The sequence below is a fragment of the Sycon ciliatum genome, chromosome 1, assembly GCF_964019385.1.
Source record: "Sycon ciliatum chromosome 1, ocSycCili1.1, whole genome shotgun sequence".
Classification (NCBI taxonomy): Eukaryota; Metazoa; Porifera; class Calcarea; order Leucosolenida; family Sycettidae; genus Sycon; species Sycon ciliatum.
This window is the reverse complement of record NC_088643.1, coordinates 58,589,528-58,603,002: the sequence shown is the minus strand read 5'-3', so window position 1 is coordinate 58,603,002 and position 13,475 is coordinate 58,589,528. Positions and strand designations below refer to the sequence as shown.

General features: G+C 48.9%; 1 protein-coding gene across 1 annotated transcript; it reads left to right on the top strand.

The window, feature by feature from the left end:
* Nucleotides 1–1,478: 1,478 nt before the first annotated feature.
* On the top strand, nucleotides 1,479–13,105 carry LOC135804597 (baculoviral IAP repeat-containing protein 6-like). Its single transcript, XM_065318500.1, has 11 exons — nucleotides 1,479–2,829; nucleotides 3,366–3,856; nucleotides 4,172–4,313; nucleotides 4,862–5,039; nucleotides 5,372–5,560; nucleotides 7,109–7,230; nucleotides 8,022–8,242; nucleotides 8,612–8,773; nucleotides 9,856–9,933; nucleotides 11,231–11,419; nucleotides 12,059–13,105. The coding sequence occupies exons 1-11, from the start codon at nucleotides 1,575–1,577 to the stop codon at nucleotides 12,257–12,259; spliced, it is 3,228 nt and encodes a 1,075-aa protein (XP_065174572.1). The 5' UTR covers nucleotides 1,479–1,574; the 3' UTR covers nucleotides 12,260–13,105.
* Nucleotides 13,106–13,475: the final 370 nt, after the last annotated feature.

The window sequence follows — 13,475 nt, the reverse complement described above, 5'->3', positions numbered from 1 at the left end:
TGCTGCTGCTGTGGCATTGCACTGCTGATGTTGCCTTTGTTCTGTGCTATAGGATGGCCATTCTACTAGAGTGGCTCTGCTGTGTTTCGTCTATCAACATTAGTGCCGCCCAGCTCAGTCAGTTGTCTACTTGCTTGCCTCTACGCATACAAGCCGTCGCCGCTTCGTTGTTTCAAATGTCCAACCAGTCTCTTGCAACTACTGCTGACACATTACTGACGGAGGAATTGTTCCGGTGAGTAGCACTAGCTGCAATTTTTGTGGGGGGTGTGTGCGTGCGTTGTGTGTGTGTGTGTGTGTGTGTGTGTGTGTGTGTGTGTGTGTGCGTGTGTGCGTGCGTGCGTGCGTGCGTGCGTGTGGGGGGGGGGGGCATGGAAGTCTATTGTCACTCACCGTGCTATGCTTTGTGTAGATGGCTTCTGTGAATGTGAATGAAGTAGTTTGTGTGATGTAGTGTCACTGTGTGTGGGGGTGGGGGAGGGGGGAGGTTCACAAGGCTTGGCCAGGGGTGTGGATTGGGCAGTTATTTTGGCGCAAGTCTGGATCTGTGTCATTCAGATCTCGTCCGCTATCGTTACTATAAGAGAAAGTCTTCGGGTGTACATCCAGTGCATTTGCAGATTTGCATGCTTGTCTTGCGACAGGGGTACATGGTACTGTAGTCCCCACCTGTACCATGCATACGCTAACTATGTCTGTATCACAGTATCTCGTTTCGCTATTATGTGCCCTTTTCCCCGTCTCAATGAATACAGTACTCTACTTTCAGAAATTTTCGGTGCTCAATATTTTCGGTGTGAGGGCGACAGGCTAGGTTAGGTGAACATAAATTTTCGGTACAGAGAAGCAGTTCCCTATTGGATTATGTGTGTTGGTGTTTGTTCGGTGTATTGAAATTTTAGGTGTGAAACAGACGCACCGAAAGTACCGAAAATAAAAGTGCACGGAAAATTTGTGAAATTACAGTATTTAAATTGGCACTTTGCACCTGGAAAGCCTTGTAGCGTTATTCATTGTGATAAAATGCTGTATGCGTGTTTGTGTATGTGTGTGCATATGTTGACGTGTGTGTTGTGCAGGGCGTTCTTGTCATTCTCCGAGAAGGCCATGGCATGTGACAAGTCCCTTGGCGTGGCTGTGCGCAATGCACTGGGGTGTCTGACTTGCATCCGGCCCGTGCTGTTCAAGACTGTCCTATCCGACATCAGCACCGCGCTATCGTCACCACCAGCCCAGCAGCAGCAGCGGCCTAGTGCATCCATCATGTCGGCAATCCAGAGTGCTTGCGCTATGGCCCAGTCCGACGAGTGTACTAAGCTACTGTTGAAAACCGACTTCTTGGACCATGTGGTTGCTCTGATTGGCAGTTTCCTGGCCAAGGAGGCTAGGCACCAGTCCGACCTTGACATTGTTACACAGCTGCTGACGCTCCTCACTGGCTTGTGTGACCATTCGTCAGTGCAGCATGCTCTCGGCAGCATGCTCTCGGCGGGGACCGCGCACAGTTCTGGAGGAGCCTGCTCAGTTCTCTCTGTGCCAAGCCATCCCGCAGCAGATCCAGGCTCTCCGTGGGCATGGGCAGAGGCGCTCGCCAGCGCAAGGACCTTCAAGCCGCCGCCCTGTCGTTCTTCTCTGCCGTCACTCTGGGCAACTTGCAGAACTCAGAGGAGCTGGTCAAGATCCTTTGCGTGATTCTGCGCGAGGAGGACGTTCGTCCCGATGCTGGATTCATGCGCCAAGTGCTGGTTGGCCTGTTGCTGCACAGCGAGAAAGTGCGGATTGTCCTGTGTCCTGTTGCTCTGTCGGCGCTCTCCAAGTCCAGCGGCCTCTTCAACTCGGACGCACACCGGCAGCAGGTCGGTAACCAGCTACATTGGCCAGTGGGCCGAGGAGTGCTCATTCGCGAGGTGTCTGTCTGTAGCTCGATGACTCAGCTCAGCGAAACCATCCTGCCATCCAAGCTGCCGTCGGCATCTAAAGCCTCCAGCACAGGAGGTACAGCGACACCGACTACTGCTGCTACAGAGAGTCAATCAGCAGCATCTGCAGCAAGCTGGAAGATGTTTTTGAAGAAGTATAGCGGTGAAGAACTACCCTACATTGATGAGACGGATATGTGGGATTTGGACGTGAAGTGGTCGAATATCGTCAAGTCGGAGCGTCCGACAACGAGCACCGAGGAATCATCTCCCACTACCTTCGTGGCTTCTCTCAGCTTTCGACGTGCCCTGCTCGATCCTGTGCTCGACTCATCCGCATCGGTGGCAGATGTTGCACAGCTGCAGCCGCCAAGTCAAAGAGCGCTTTCAAGTCGCACCGTGCAACTCTTCTACTCGCTGTCTGGCCAGAATGATCGCAGCAGTAGCAGCCGCATCGCTGACGTTGTTCCTTCAGCAGTGATTGCTGCTGCTGCTGCCAGTGCCAGTGCCGCCTCTTCTGAGTCTGGTCTACTTGGAGCAGCTGAAGAGCCAGCCTGGCAGTCGTTTCTTCTTCTGCAGCTCTTCTCCAAGTTCAACGGTCTGCGCACTTTAGCCGACTACATTCCATCCTGGTATTCCAATGTTTGCGATCTGGCGTTGTCCGCCAATGGTGGTGATGGCGGCGAGGATGACGGCACTGCTAGCCTTGTCCGTCACTTGCCGGACTATGTTCCTGTTTTGCCACCGTTCGACAGCAGCGTGTGGCCCGTGTCAACTGGACGTCTTCCTACGCACACTCTAGCCGCACTGACTTTGCTACTTCGCTTGCCCCACTATGCAGAAGGCTTGCTGAAACATCAGTCTCAGGCTGCCACGTTGCTTCGACTGCTACTCGGTGTGCCAACAGAAGGTGAGTGCTGAATAGTATCTCTGGCTTACGTGGATATTATAACGTTTGTGGCTACTTCTTTTGGGGAACACACACACACACACACACACACACACACACACACACACACACACACACACACACACACACACATATTCAAACATGCAAACATGCACAGTTACACACACATTTGATTCCGGTCTCTGTCTGTCTATTTGTCTGGCTGTGTACTGGTAGTTTCTGTCCTCTAATCTTGACAATCACTGAATCAGGACTGGCACACTGGCAATCCGCAGAATAGCTTATCTGAAGTTATCATGCATTTGTGGCACCCCATCCCATCCAGGTCTGCTCAGGGACACTTTTTTGAAGTTTTTTGTTGTTGTGTACTTTGAGTGGCTAGTGGCTACCTGTGTCACCAAGTAATGTTTTCATCGAAGAAGCATTCAACGAGTGCCAGTGCAGGTCAGGTGCAGGGACTGCTCTTTTTACTTTGGTTCCTCTACTTTCTAGTAATGGCTGTTGCTTTCTATTGGCTGTCTGCTTTCTTTCCGCAGGCGTGTTAGCATGGGGATCATCAGGATCGCTGTGCTCATTGCCCACGCTATCCTTGCTGCCGTTCGCTCTTCTGGTCAGCATCTTGCAGAGCAAGCGTATCACGCTGGACGCTGGCGGCTTTGCACTGAGAGTCGAGGCGCTCAACGGTGGCCTGCTGCACTTCTTACTGGCGTGCCTGGCGCACCTGAGCCATGCCGACAAGTCCAGCAGTGCTGCTATGCTATCAGCCGCCGCCAGCGACAAGGAGGTGTTGAGTGCCAATCCATCCGCAGAGGTAACAGCGGCAGCGGCCCTAGCTCCTGCAGGCGCTGTGCCAGTGTTAGCCGACCCAGTGGGAGCGCCGGGCATGTCCAAGACCAGCTTTGACGGCAAGCTGTACTGGGCGAAGGGCACTGGCTTTGGCACTGGTAGTACCCACTCTACGTGGGATGTCAACCAGGCGGTGTCCAGGCAGAAGAAGGAAGAATCACATGTCACTGCGCTACTGGAGGTACTGTATAGATTAGATGTCTTTAAGGCAGACATGTTTCACAATGGTCATGTAGTTTGTCTCTTCAGGGCATGTACATGTTGTATTTGGCGTGTTTGTGTTGTATTTTTTGGCGTTTGCTGGGTTCCCTGCGCTTCATGTCGCCAACTTCAGATTGGTGTCCTTGTTAACCAAGGCATCTTGTCACTTGAAACAGTGGCTGTACATGTCCACGAATTCCGCATGGGTCATGTTTGTATTGGGAAGTTTTGGGATGTGCAGGCTCAACTTGCTATATTATGTGTGTACTTCGGACTCTGATTGACTTGTCCACAGACGCTGGCAAGCCTGTTCGATTGTACTGGTGTGGAGGACAGTGAGAAAGTGAGCCAGCTCTTCAATCACACCTGGTTACTGGCACTTCTGCGCGGTTCATGTCTACTTCCTCTTCTGCAATCGTACTTGTGCAATGATTCGGGTGAGTCCCGTGTGCCCCCCCCCCCCACACACACACACCCACACGCACACCCCCCCCCCCCCACACACACACACCCACACCCACACACATGCACACACACACGCACACACACACACACACACGCCCTTACTGTTAGTAGTTCTCCTTCATTCAGTCGTGAACTGTGCACATTGCTTTGACAATGCTCTGACAGCATCAAATAAGATGGATGGTGCGCGCTGTCAGCGTCATCTGTCATGCTAGCGCGTTCTCGCCGGCCAATATAGCATTTGTGACGATGTTTGTGTTTGTGCTGTGCACTCCACTCGTTGATTCATTCTTCTACATTGGCCATCTCTCATGTGACATTGAACTGCTCTGTTTAGACATTGTGCTTTCAGAATTGTGTTTGTACGTGTGTGGATGATTGTGTACACGCCTGTCTGCTTGCATTTGTGCGTGCGCGTGTGCATGTGTGTGTATAAAGGAGAGAGAGAGACATTGAGATTCCCTGAGCTTATACACAGGACTATCTTATACTGTGACTCTTTGTTGCCTTGCCGCTATAGTCTTGGACATGTCCTGTCATCTGGTCGTGAACTCGGCGGTATTACTGCTAGTTCGTGCTATATCGACGTGCGAGCCGCTATCTTCTCTCCTACTGGAGTCCCATCCCAGTGGAGACAGTGTGATGGCACTGCTCACAAAGATGAAGAATTGCTTGGAGACATACACATTGTGCCTCGGGTACGTACCTTGAGAATCAGGTGATAACTTTGGGCATTTCTAACATTTTTCTGTAGCAAAAAAAAACATGGTGTTTTGGTCTCTATATTATCTACCAGTAACATATTTTGTTACCGGTTGCAGTTGCAGCGAGTAGTGGCACAGGGTGTTTTCCCACGGGTTTTGTCGGCAACTTGTCTATCAGTTTAGCTGTACACCTGAATAACAGTGCAGTGCAGGTGGCAGATAGCTGGTCTCCGGGAGAAGCAAAGAACAATGTGTGGCGATGGAGAGATGGTGTAAAGCTGTAAACACATTACACCAATCCCTGGTTGCTTGTCCTCTGGTCACAGGAAACAGAAGCCCGGGAAAAGCTCACTCAAGTCGAAGGGTGAGGCATCTTCAGCAGCACCGACGTCATCATCTAGAAATGCTCCCGGCCTGGCAGAGGCAAGTAACGAAGGCATTGCAGCGCTGGTGGAAGATGTCTATACCACCCATCAGATCGTCAATGATGCGCTGAGAAGACGACAGCAGTCTTCGTAAGTAATGTGTTGCGCCGCACATGCTCTTGTAGTACTACAAATACATGTTTATGGTAGGTTTGTTACATCCCAGAATACTCACCCACCCGGACATCCATACACACATGCACACATGTGTAGTGTTATACCCTTACGAATGTGGTTGTACATGCCATAAGAGACTATCCTCTGCCGTGTGTCCTCTACCTTGCCACCTGCTGTAGGCTGTCTTGCATGATGTGCAGACTGCTGTTTGTCCCTGTGTAATCATATGCGTCCTGGTGTGTGTGTGTGTGTGTGTGTGTGTGTGTGTGTGTGTGTGTGTGTGTGTGTGTGTGTGTGTGTGTGTGTGTGTAAGTAATGTGTTGCGCCGCACATGCTCTTGTAGTACTACAAATACATGTTTATGGTAGGTTTGTTACATCCCAGAATACTCACCCACCCGGACATCCATACACACATGCACACATGTGTAGTGTTATACCCTTACGAATGTGGTTGTACATGCCATAAGAGACTATCCTCTGCCGTGTGTCCTCTACCTTGCCACCTGCTGTAGGCTGTCTTGCATGATGTGCAGACTGCTGTTTGTCCCTGTGTAATCATATGCGTCCTGGTGTGTGTGTGTGTGTGTGTGTGTGTGTGTGTGTGTGTGTGTGTGTGTGTGTGTGTGTGTGTGTGTGTGTGTGTGTCGGTGTGTGTGTGTGTCGGTGTCTGTGTGCCAGCTAGTTCGGTTGGTGGGTACACTTATGCCAGATAGTGTTGGGCCTGTTGCCAAAGGGCTTGGCTGCTTGAAGGTGTATTGTTGTACCTACCACCTTTGTTGGTTTCAGGGTTCATATACTTTCTATTTGAAGTATACATACCTGTTAACCATGGACTGCTTCTGGCTAGATTAACTCTTGTGTAATCAATGGTGCTAGTGAAGCTTGTATCAGATCCACTCTGATTTAGCCACCCACACTAGTACCAAGTATTACCTTCACTGGGGGCAGGGGGTACCTGCAGTTGGATTCCGGGACGGATACCCTGATGCCGTCGATCCTTTTTCCGCACCTTGTCCTCACCCACTTACTGAGGTGTGATGAGCCCATAAGTGGGATCATTTCAAATCCACCCTAAAAGTTTGGGGATTTCAGGGGGTGTCGGCCGTTGGGTGGTTCAATGGCCAATTGAGTCATCTTTCCAAGATTCCTTTTGAGTCTCTCTCCCCTCTCCCGGGGAGACCCACGTGACCAGTTTTGGCAGTGAGCAAGTACAAGTACGGTGTCTGTGTGTGTCGGTGTCTGTGTGTGTCTGTGTCTGCGTCTGTGTGTGTATGTGTATGTGTGTACATGCATGGGTGTGTGCGTGTGTGTGTGTGTGGTGTGTGTGTGTGTGTGTGTCGGTGTGGGTGTGTCGGTGTCTGTGTGTGTCGGTGTCTGTGTGTGTGTGCCGTGTGTCTGTGTCTGCGTCTGTGTGTGTATGTGTATGTGTGTACATGCATGTGTGTGTGTGTGCGTGTGTTCGTCTGCGTGCGTGTGCGTGTGTGTGTGTGTGTGTGTGTATGTGTGTGTGTGTGTGTAGATGTGACAGTAGTAGTACAGACGGTCTAGACGGAAGTACTACAGGAGCCACAGCAACTGGCGCAGTGTCTACTTCTGACGAGAATGAGTACTACGTGTCACAGATGAAACTCATGCAGTTTGGTACGTTACTTGTTACTCGCTGCTGCCTCCCCCTCCTCCAATCTTGCAGACTCTCAACTGCAACTGTGCAGCTGAGCAGGTTTGCTGTGTTTAACCCTTTATGTGACCTCATAATAATGTTGCATGATAAAAAGAGTACATAACCTCTGGGGTTATGTACTCATGATGGTAATTATATAGTTGTTCGCTGTCTTGCGAGGAAAAACTGTTTCCTTTCAAGCATATCTTACAATCAGCATCAGTGTATTGTGGGACAGCGTTGCAACCGAAATGAGAGGTACAATGTAATACAGTTGTTACAATTAGGCGTGTCATCAGGTAGTAGGGTACCCGTGCTACCCGTAATTGGAGTATTCGCGTAGCAGTTTGCTCCTGAGAATTCGATCGGGTAGTTTGAGTGCGGTGTTTCACAACGGTGCATGTAAGGAGCACGGCCACGTGCTTACTGTACACTTTCTATGTGGCACAAGTGCCCACTCGCTGTATAAACAAAGTCAAAAAATACCCAATAGGGTACCCGTGCTACCCGGATAGAAATACCTAGACTCGTTACCCAGCCAAACCCCTACCCGTTGACAAGTGAATATGACTTTTTTATCTTGATGAGAAGCTATAACTCTTGGAAATAATATGTGCTGCTTTTACTCCTGCTGAATAGTTTGATTGTGTTGCTTTTACTGCTGCTGTGGCTGCTACCACCGTCGCTTCTGCTAACATAGCTGCTGCCGTGGCTACTATTGCCACCACCACCGCCGCTGCTAATAGTGCTCTTGGTGTTCTGTCGAATGCAGGTACCCATGCTATGGTGGAGGAGGATGCTGAAGGAGTGCCACACTGTGTTGTTGAGTACGGCTACAAGCAGCAACTGTTTGACCCAGTGTCCTCTCTGGCAGCAGCATCTCGCGCACAGCGCCTCGCACAGGAGATGTCCACACTGGCTACATCCCTGCCACTCTCCTCCGGATCAACGGTGTTTGTTCGCTGCGATGAAGACCGCCTAGACGTTATGAAGGTGTGTGGGCTTGTGTGGGCCACCTTGTCCTACATGCTGCTGTATATTACATTGCTTGGTAATCCTTGAGACAGAGACAGAGAATGCGACTACAGTGGAACTAGAGTGCAAATACAGTCATGTAGAATGGAAGAGAGTGGAAATAGACTGTGCAACCTATGAGACTTGTAACACTGGGAGCTCAATTGATAAACTTGTGATGTATGACTGTGAGTCCAAACCAGTTTGTGTGTGTGTGTGTGCGTGCGTGCGTGCGTGCGTGCGTGGTGGTGGTGTGTGTGTGTGTGTGTGTGTGTGTGTGTGTGTGTGCGTGCGTGTGTGTGCGTGTGTGCGTGCGTGTGTGCGTGCGTGTGTGTTCTTGTTTCGTAGGTGCTGATTACTGGACCAGAGGACACACCGTACTTTGGTGGCTGCTTTGAGTTTGACGTCTTCTTCCCAGGAGACTATCCGCAGAAGCCCATGAAGGTCAACCTGGCAACAACTGGCAACCAGACCGTTCGCTTCAATCCCAACCTCTACAATGATGGAAAGGTATCGTGTCTGACTGTGTGCCGGTACATACATGTGTGTGTGTGTGTGTGTGTGTGTGTGTGTGTGTGCATGCATGCATGCGTGCTTGTGTGTGTGTGTGTGTGTGTGTGTGCGTGCGTGCGTGCGTGCGTGCGTGCGTGCGTGCGTGCGTGTGTGTGTGTGTGCATGCTTGTGTGTGTGTGTGTGTGTGTGTGTGTGTGTGTGTGTGTGTGTGTGTGTGTGTGTGTGTATTATTGTGCATGCGTGTGTTAGAGTGTATGTATGCTTGCATGAATTCTGTTTACTTCTGTATCGTACTGTAGTTTCGGATGGTGTTGACAGGTTTTATAGTTTCACCAAGATTGCCTAACCTCCAACAGTGTGCAACTCTCGCATACAGTGCTGTCCCGACAGAATTTCAAGTTGACGTCATGTTTATAATGCGAAGCTCCTGGCACGAGTGATTTACAACACCGTACAGGGTGTAACAACACATCACATGTGTTGTCTGATAATACCGTGCAATGTGCACTGCATCACAAAAATCATGCCAACTTGAAAGTCTGCCTGGACAGCACCCGTAGCGGAGTTGCACGCACACTCTTGGGGCTTATGTTCTCTTACTATGACATGTGGCCTATGATGCGCTTGTCTATTTTAAATAAAAGCCAAGAGTCGGCTTGATCAGCTCGGTCAGCAAATCGCAGCAATGCGATTGGTGTGCGCAGGAGGCCAAAATGCAATGTTGCAAGAATTCTGCAATCAAGTCTTTCCAACAAAATCCTAACGCTTCCTCTCTCGTGCAGTTTGAATTTGATTTTTTGATAATGCTACTCTGAACTCATTGTATTTCTTTGTATTCTGTATCTCGTTACCGTTATCTTTTCCTCTAGCCCTCTCGCTTAGGATGATCTTTCTTTTTTTTATGGCAGCTTAAGCGAAGGCTATATACCTGCTTTATGCAGGTTGATGCCAACGTGAACAAGCAAAATAATAATAATACTCTGAACTGTGTACTTTTGCTTTGTACTGTAATGTACGGGCGTCCAATGTGTGTTGTCAACTGTGTGCGTACATGTACTACATGGTATATTGAACTGCAGGTGTGCCTCAGTGTTCTGAATACGTGGCATGGCCGACCCGAGGAAAAATGGAATGCACAGACATCATCTCTACTACAGGTACAGTGTGTGGGTGGGTGGGGGGGGGGGGATGCCGTCTGAGGTATGGGGGGGGGGGGGGGGGCGTGCTGTGTGGTGTGCGACGTGTGTACATGTGTGGACTTGCATCGACACTGTGTACATGCCATCATGGTGCCATCCACACAAATCTGGGTTAGGGAGGAAGGAACAGCAGAAACGTGCCTTGAGGTGAGAAAAAAATACTTTGAAGAAATAAAATTGTGTTGTTTGATTTTCGTCGCACATGAGGTGCGTGTGCCATGAACAATTGAACATCAGGTTACATAGTTTTTTTTCTTTGTTTTAGGGCCAAAGTAAGTCTTACCCGAAGGTACGTTTGCTGTCCCTGGCCAGTTTCGTCCGGCAAAATGGGTGTGGTGAGGCTCTAAAACACTGCAAATGTGCATTACCGCAATCGATAAGACAAGCTCATTCGACATTTGTGTATACTTTATTCATGCAATGTAAAACGGTGGAGACAATGTGCAATAAAACGATGAGAATAGGAAGAAATGGTGGAGAGAAAAACAATTTAGGATTCAAACAAGTGTTCGTTCAACCTTCATCTACATTGTCTGAATAAAGTATACACAGGTGTTGATTCAACTTGTCTTATTGATTGCGGTTATCAAATTATTGTCTCCTCGCCGTTTGTTTAAATGTGCATTATGTCCTACATTCCTGTTTATCTCGGATGGTGAGCCAATTAAATTATGGTGAAAAAAGGAGGACAAACCATGTTGTCGCACTCGCTGACTGTATAAGATCTGGTTACGTTGGTGGACAGTTAGTCATAACTCGTAACCTTCCTGTTTATGCGCCTGGTCTACTTGTACCGTAAAATCCCGCCAGAGCGCCCCTACCTCCTCGACGCTTCGGGTGGGGAGCGGCGGATGGGTGAGTCCTACTTGCCGCGTTCAGTACTACATGAAAAGGTACTCACGCTACGAAAACTGTTCATGCATCTCGTACACCGACCAAGGGTCAAGAGCCAGGAGTCGTACAGACCCGTCGAAACTCAGGGTTTGTGCGATCCCTGGTCAAGAGGGTGGGCACTGTTGCGTACATTTCCAACTGGGTCGAGCATGCGTCTGCAGTACAGTACGGCATCACAGACTGTGACAGAGTCATACGAGGATACAATCAATCACGTCCCTGACAAGAAGTCAGGGAGGGCGGATGGGAGAGACGGGGCGCTCTGGCGGGATTTTACGGTACTAAGAAGTATGCGTGTTTTGTCCAATCTCTCCTGAATCCGCTGGCTCCTTTTTTTTTTCTTTTTTTTGCTGTCCTTTAGGTTCTTGTCTCAATCCAGTCTCTCATCCTCGTCCCAGAGCCGTACTTCAACGAGCCTGGGTACGAACGGTCACGCAACACTGCCCTGGGTGACCAAGCGTCTTTAGAGTACAATGCCAACATCAAGCAGGCAACGATGAAGTGGGCAATGCTGGAGCAGCTTCGCAAGACACCTGCTGCTTTCAAAGATGTAAGTGTGATGACTGATCACAAGAACACAGGCACCCCTATCCGCGCGAAAGCCATTGCTAACCTTTCACTCCCAGCATGTGACCAGATGACTTGCCTGATTTCCCAACGCTTATACAATGGCGCGCGGTAGATCGTCAAAGAATCTTAATCTAGCAAGAGTTCTGTCTTTTTGGCTGTAATTCAAGTTTTTTTGTTTTCTAGGTGAGACTCCCTCTAATGATGTGGTGGTGATATACAACTAATCTTGCCTGCTAGCTGTTGAAAAGTGGGTTTTATCGTCTTGGATGCATGTTCAGTGTAGTTATGAAGGATTTTTTGATAGTGTTGAAAGGAATAATCGAATAATCAATTAATTTAGAATATTCGTGGGTTGAACGAATAATCGAACGATCATGGGAATTGGCAGAAATCGAAAAAGAAAGAAAAAATCGTGGCCAATGCTCAATGCTGACGCTGCCATTTTTGCAGTGCGTAGATCTACGCGTAGTATTACTTCTCAATCTCCTCTCTAGTACTACTTCTCTTCTTTTCAAACGTGTTGAAAATTCCAGCCTGTGTATGATAGATCTTTCGTTCGATGAAGGGCAATGTGAAACTGTATTGATGCGTATTGCACCCGTTGCCTTGATGTGTGCAGGTGATACGGCGTCACTTCTTCCTGAAGCAAAATGAGATCCTCGCCGAGTGCGAGCAGTGGATTGCGGATGCTACGCAGAAAAAGAAGCGCATGCATTCCTACAGCTCCTCGCACATAGAGAGCGCACGCCGGCACTTGGCCCAGCTCAAGATCGAGTTTGCCAAGCTCAAGGATGAGCCCATCACGGAGCCGGTCTCCTGAGCTTGCAGTAGCCCGCCGCCGCCGCGCAAGACTAGCCAATTTCACCAGAGAAGTTTATTTATTCTAGGACAGCAGCAGCAGCAGCGAGAGCTGGAGCACCATCATCACTACAATTGTAATAGTATTTCTGGCAGAGATATCACTCCGGTTGCAGTTTATATCTCTGCTGTTACATCCGTCTCTGTTTGTTTGTTTTTCGTTTGGATTGAATTGGACGACTCTCTTCTTGTTGTATATAGATATGTCTGAATAGTTTCATTGCGATGTTTGAACTCCTGCGGTCACCTTCTTTAGATGTTGTTATGCTATACTACAAGTACATGCATATTCAAGATCAGAAGTACCTGTACAAAGTTGTATTTGGGTCTTATTCCAAATCTGCACAATTTAGCCACTTGCTTCCTGAACTTCTCTTGTTGTTGTTGTTGTTGTTGTCCGTGACAGCACAATTTCTCCCCCTCAGACCATATCTTTTCCAACAGCATCTCGCTACATGCTGCCAGTATTGATCCTATTCTGTGCCGATATTCCGGCTTGTTCGCGGGTCTTTGCTGCTGTACCTACTTCCTGTTTGCTAAGTTATTGTGCTGTGTTGTTGTGTATCTACAAGTATTGCCATGCCCTGCCTGTTTGTGTCTTGTTTTATATCATGTATGCCGTGGGACCCGGCCTTTATGCACACCTTGATCCTGCACCATGTACATTCTTCCAATGTCGCTTTTTTATATTACAGCTGGTTTTGTATTATTTTCTATTAGCCTGTCACGAAAAAAACATACCAACCATGAAGCCAAGCATTTTGCTGTTAACATTATTGTGGGAATCATATGCCTGTTTTAAAACTCACCCGTGCTGTTGTTGTATGTGCATGCTTGTGTGTGTGTGTGTGTGTGTGTGTGTGTGTGTGTGTGTGTGTGTGTGTGTGTGTGTGTGTGTGTGTGTGTGTGTGTGTGTGTGTGTGTGTGTGTGTGTGTGTGTGTGTGTGTGTGTGTGTGTGTGTGTGTGTGTGTGTGTGTGTGTGTGTGTGTGTGTGTGTGTGTGTGTGTGTGTGTGTGTGTGTGTGTGTGTGTGTGTGTGTGTGTGTGTGTGTGTGTGTGTGTGTGTGTGTGTGTGTGTGTGTGTGTGTGTGTGTGTGTGTGTGTGTGTGTGTGTGTGTGTGTGTGTGTGTGTGTGTGTGTGTGTGTGTGTGTGTGTGTGTGTGTGTGTGTGTGTGTGT

What these genes read in the sequence shown, in the direction of transcription:
- LOC135804597 (XM_065318500.1), top strand. Translation starts at nt 1,575, where the DNA reads ATGGGCAGAGGCGCTCGCCAGCGCAAGGACCTTCAAGCCGCCGCCCTG. An exon ending in AGAAGACGACAGCAGTCTTC is followed by an intron (nt 5,561 to 7,108) that starts GTAAGTAATGTG and finishes GTGTGTGTGTAG; the next exon opens with ATGTGACAGTAGTAGTACAG. An exon ending in ACCTCTACAATGATGGAAAG is followed by an intron (nt 8,774 to 9,855) that starts GTATCGTGTCTG and finishes ATTGAACTGCAG; the next exon opens with GTGTGCCTCAGTGTTCTGAA.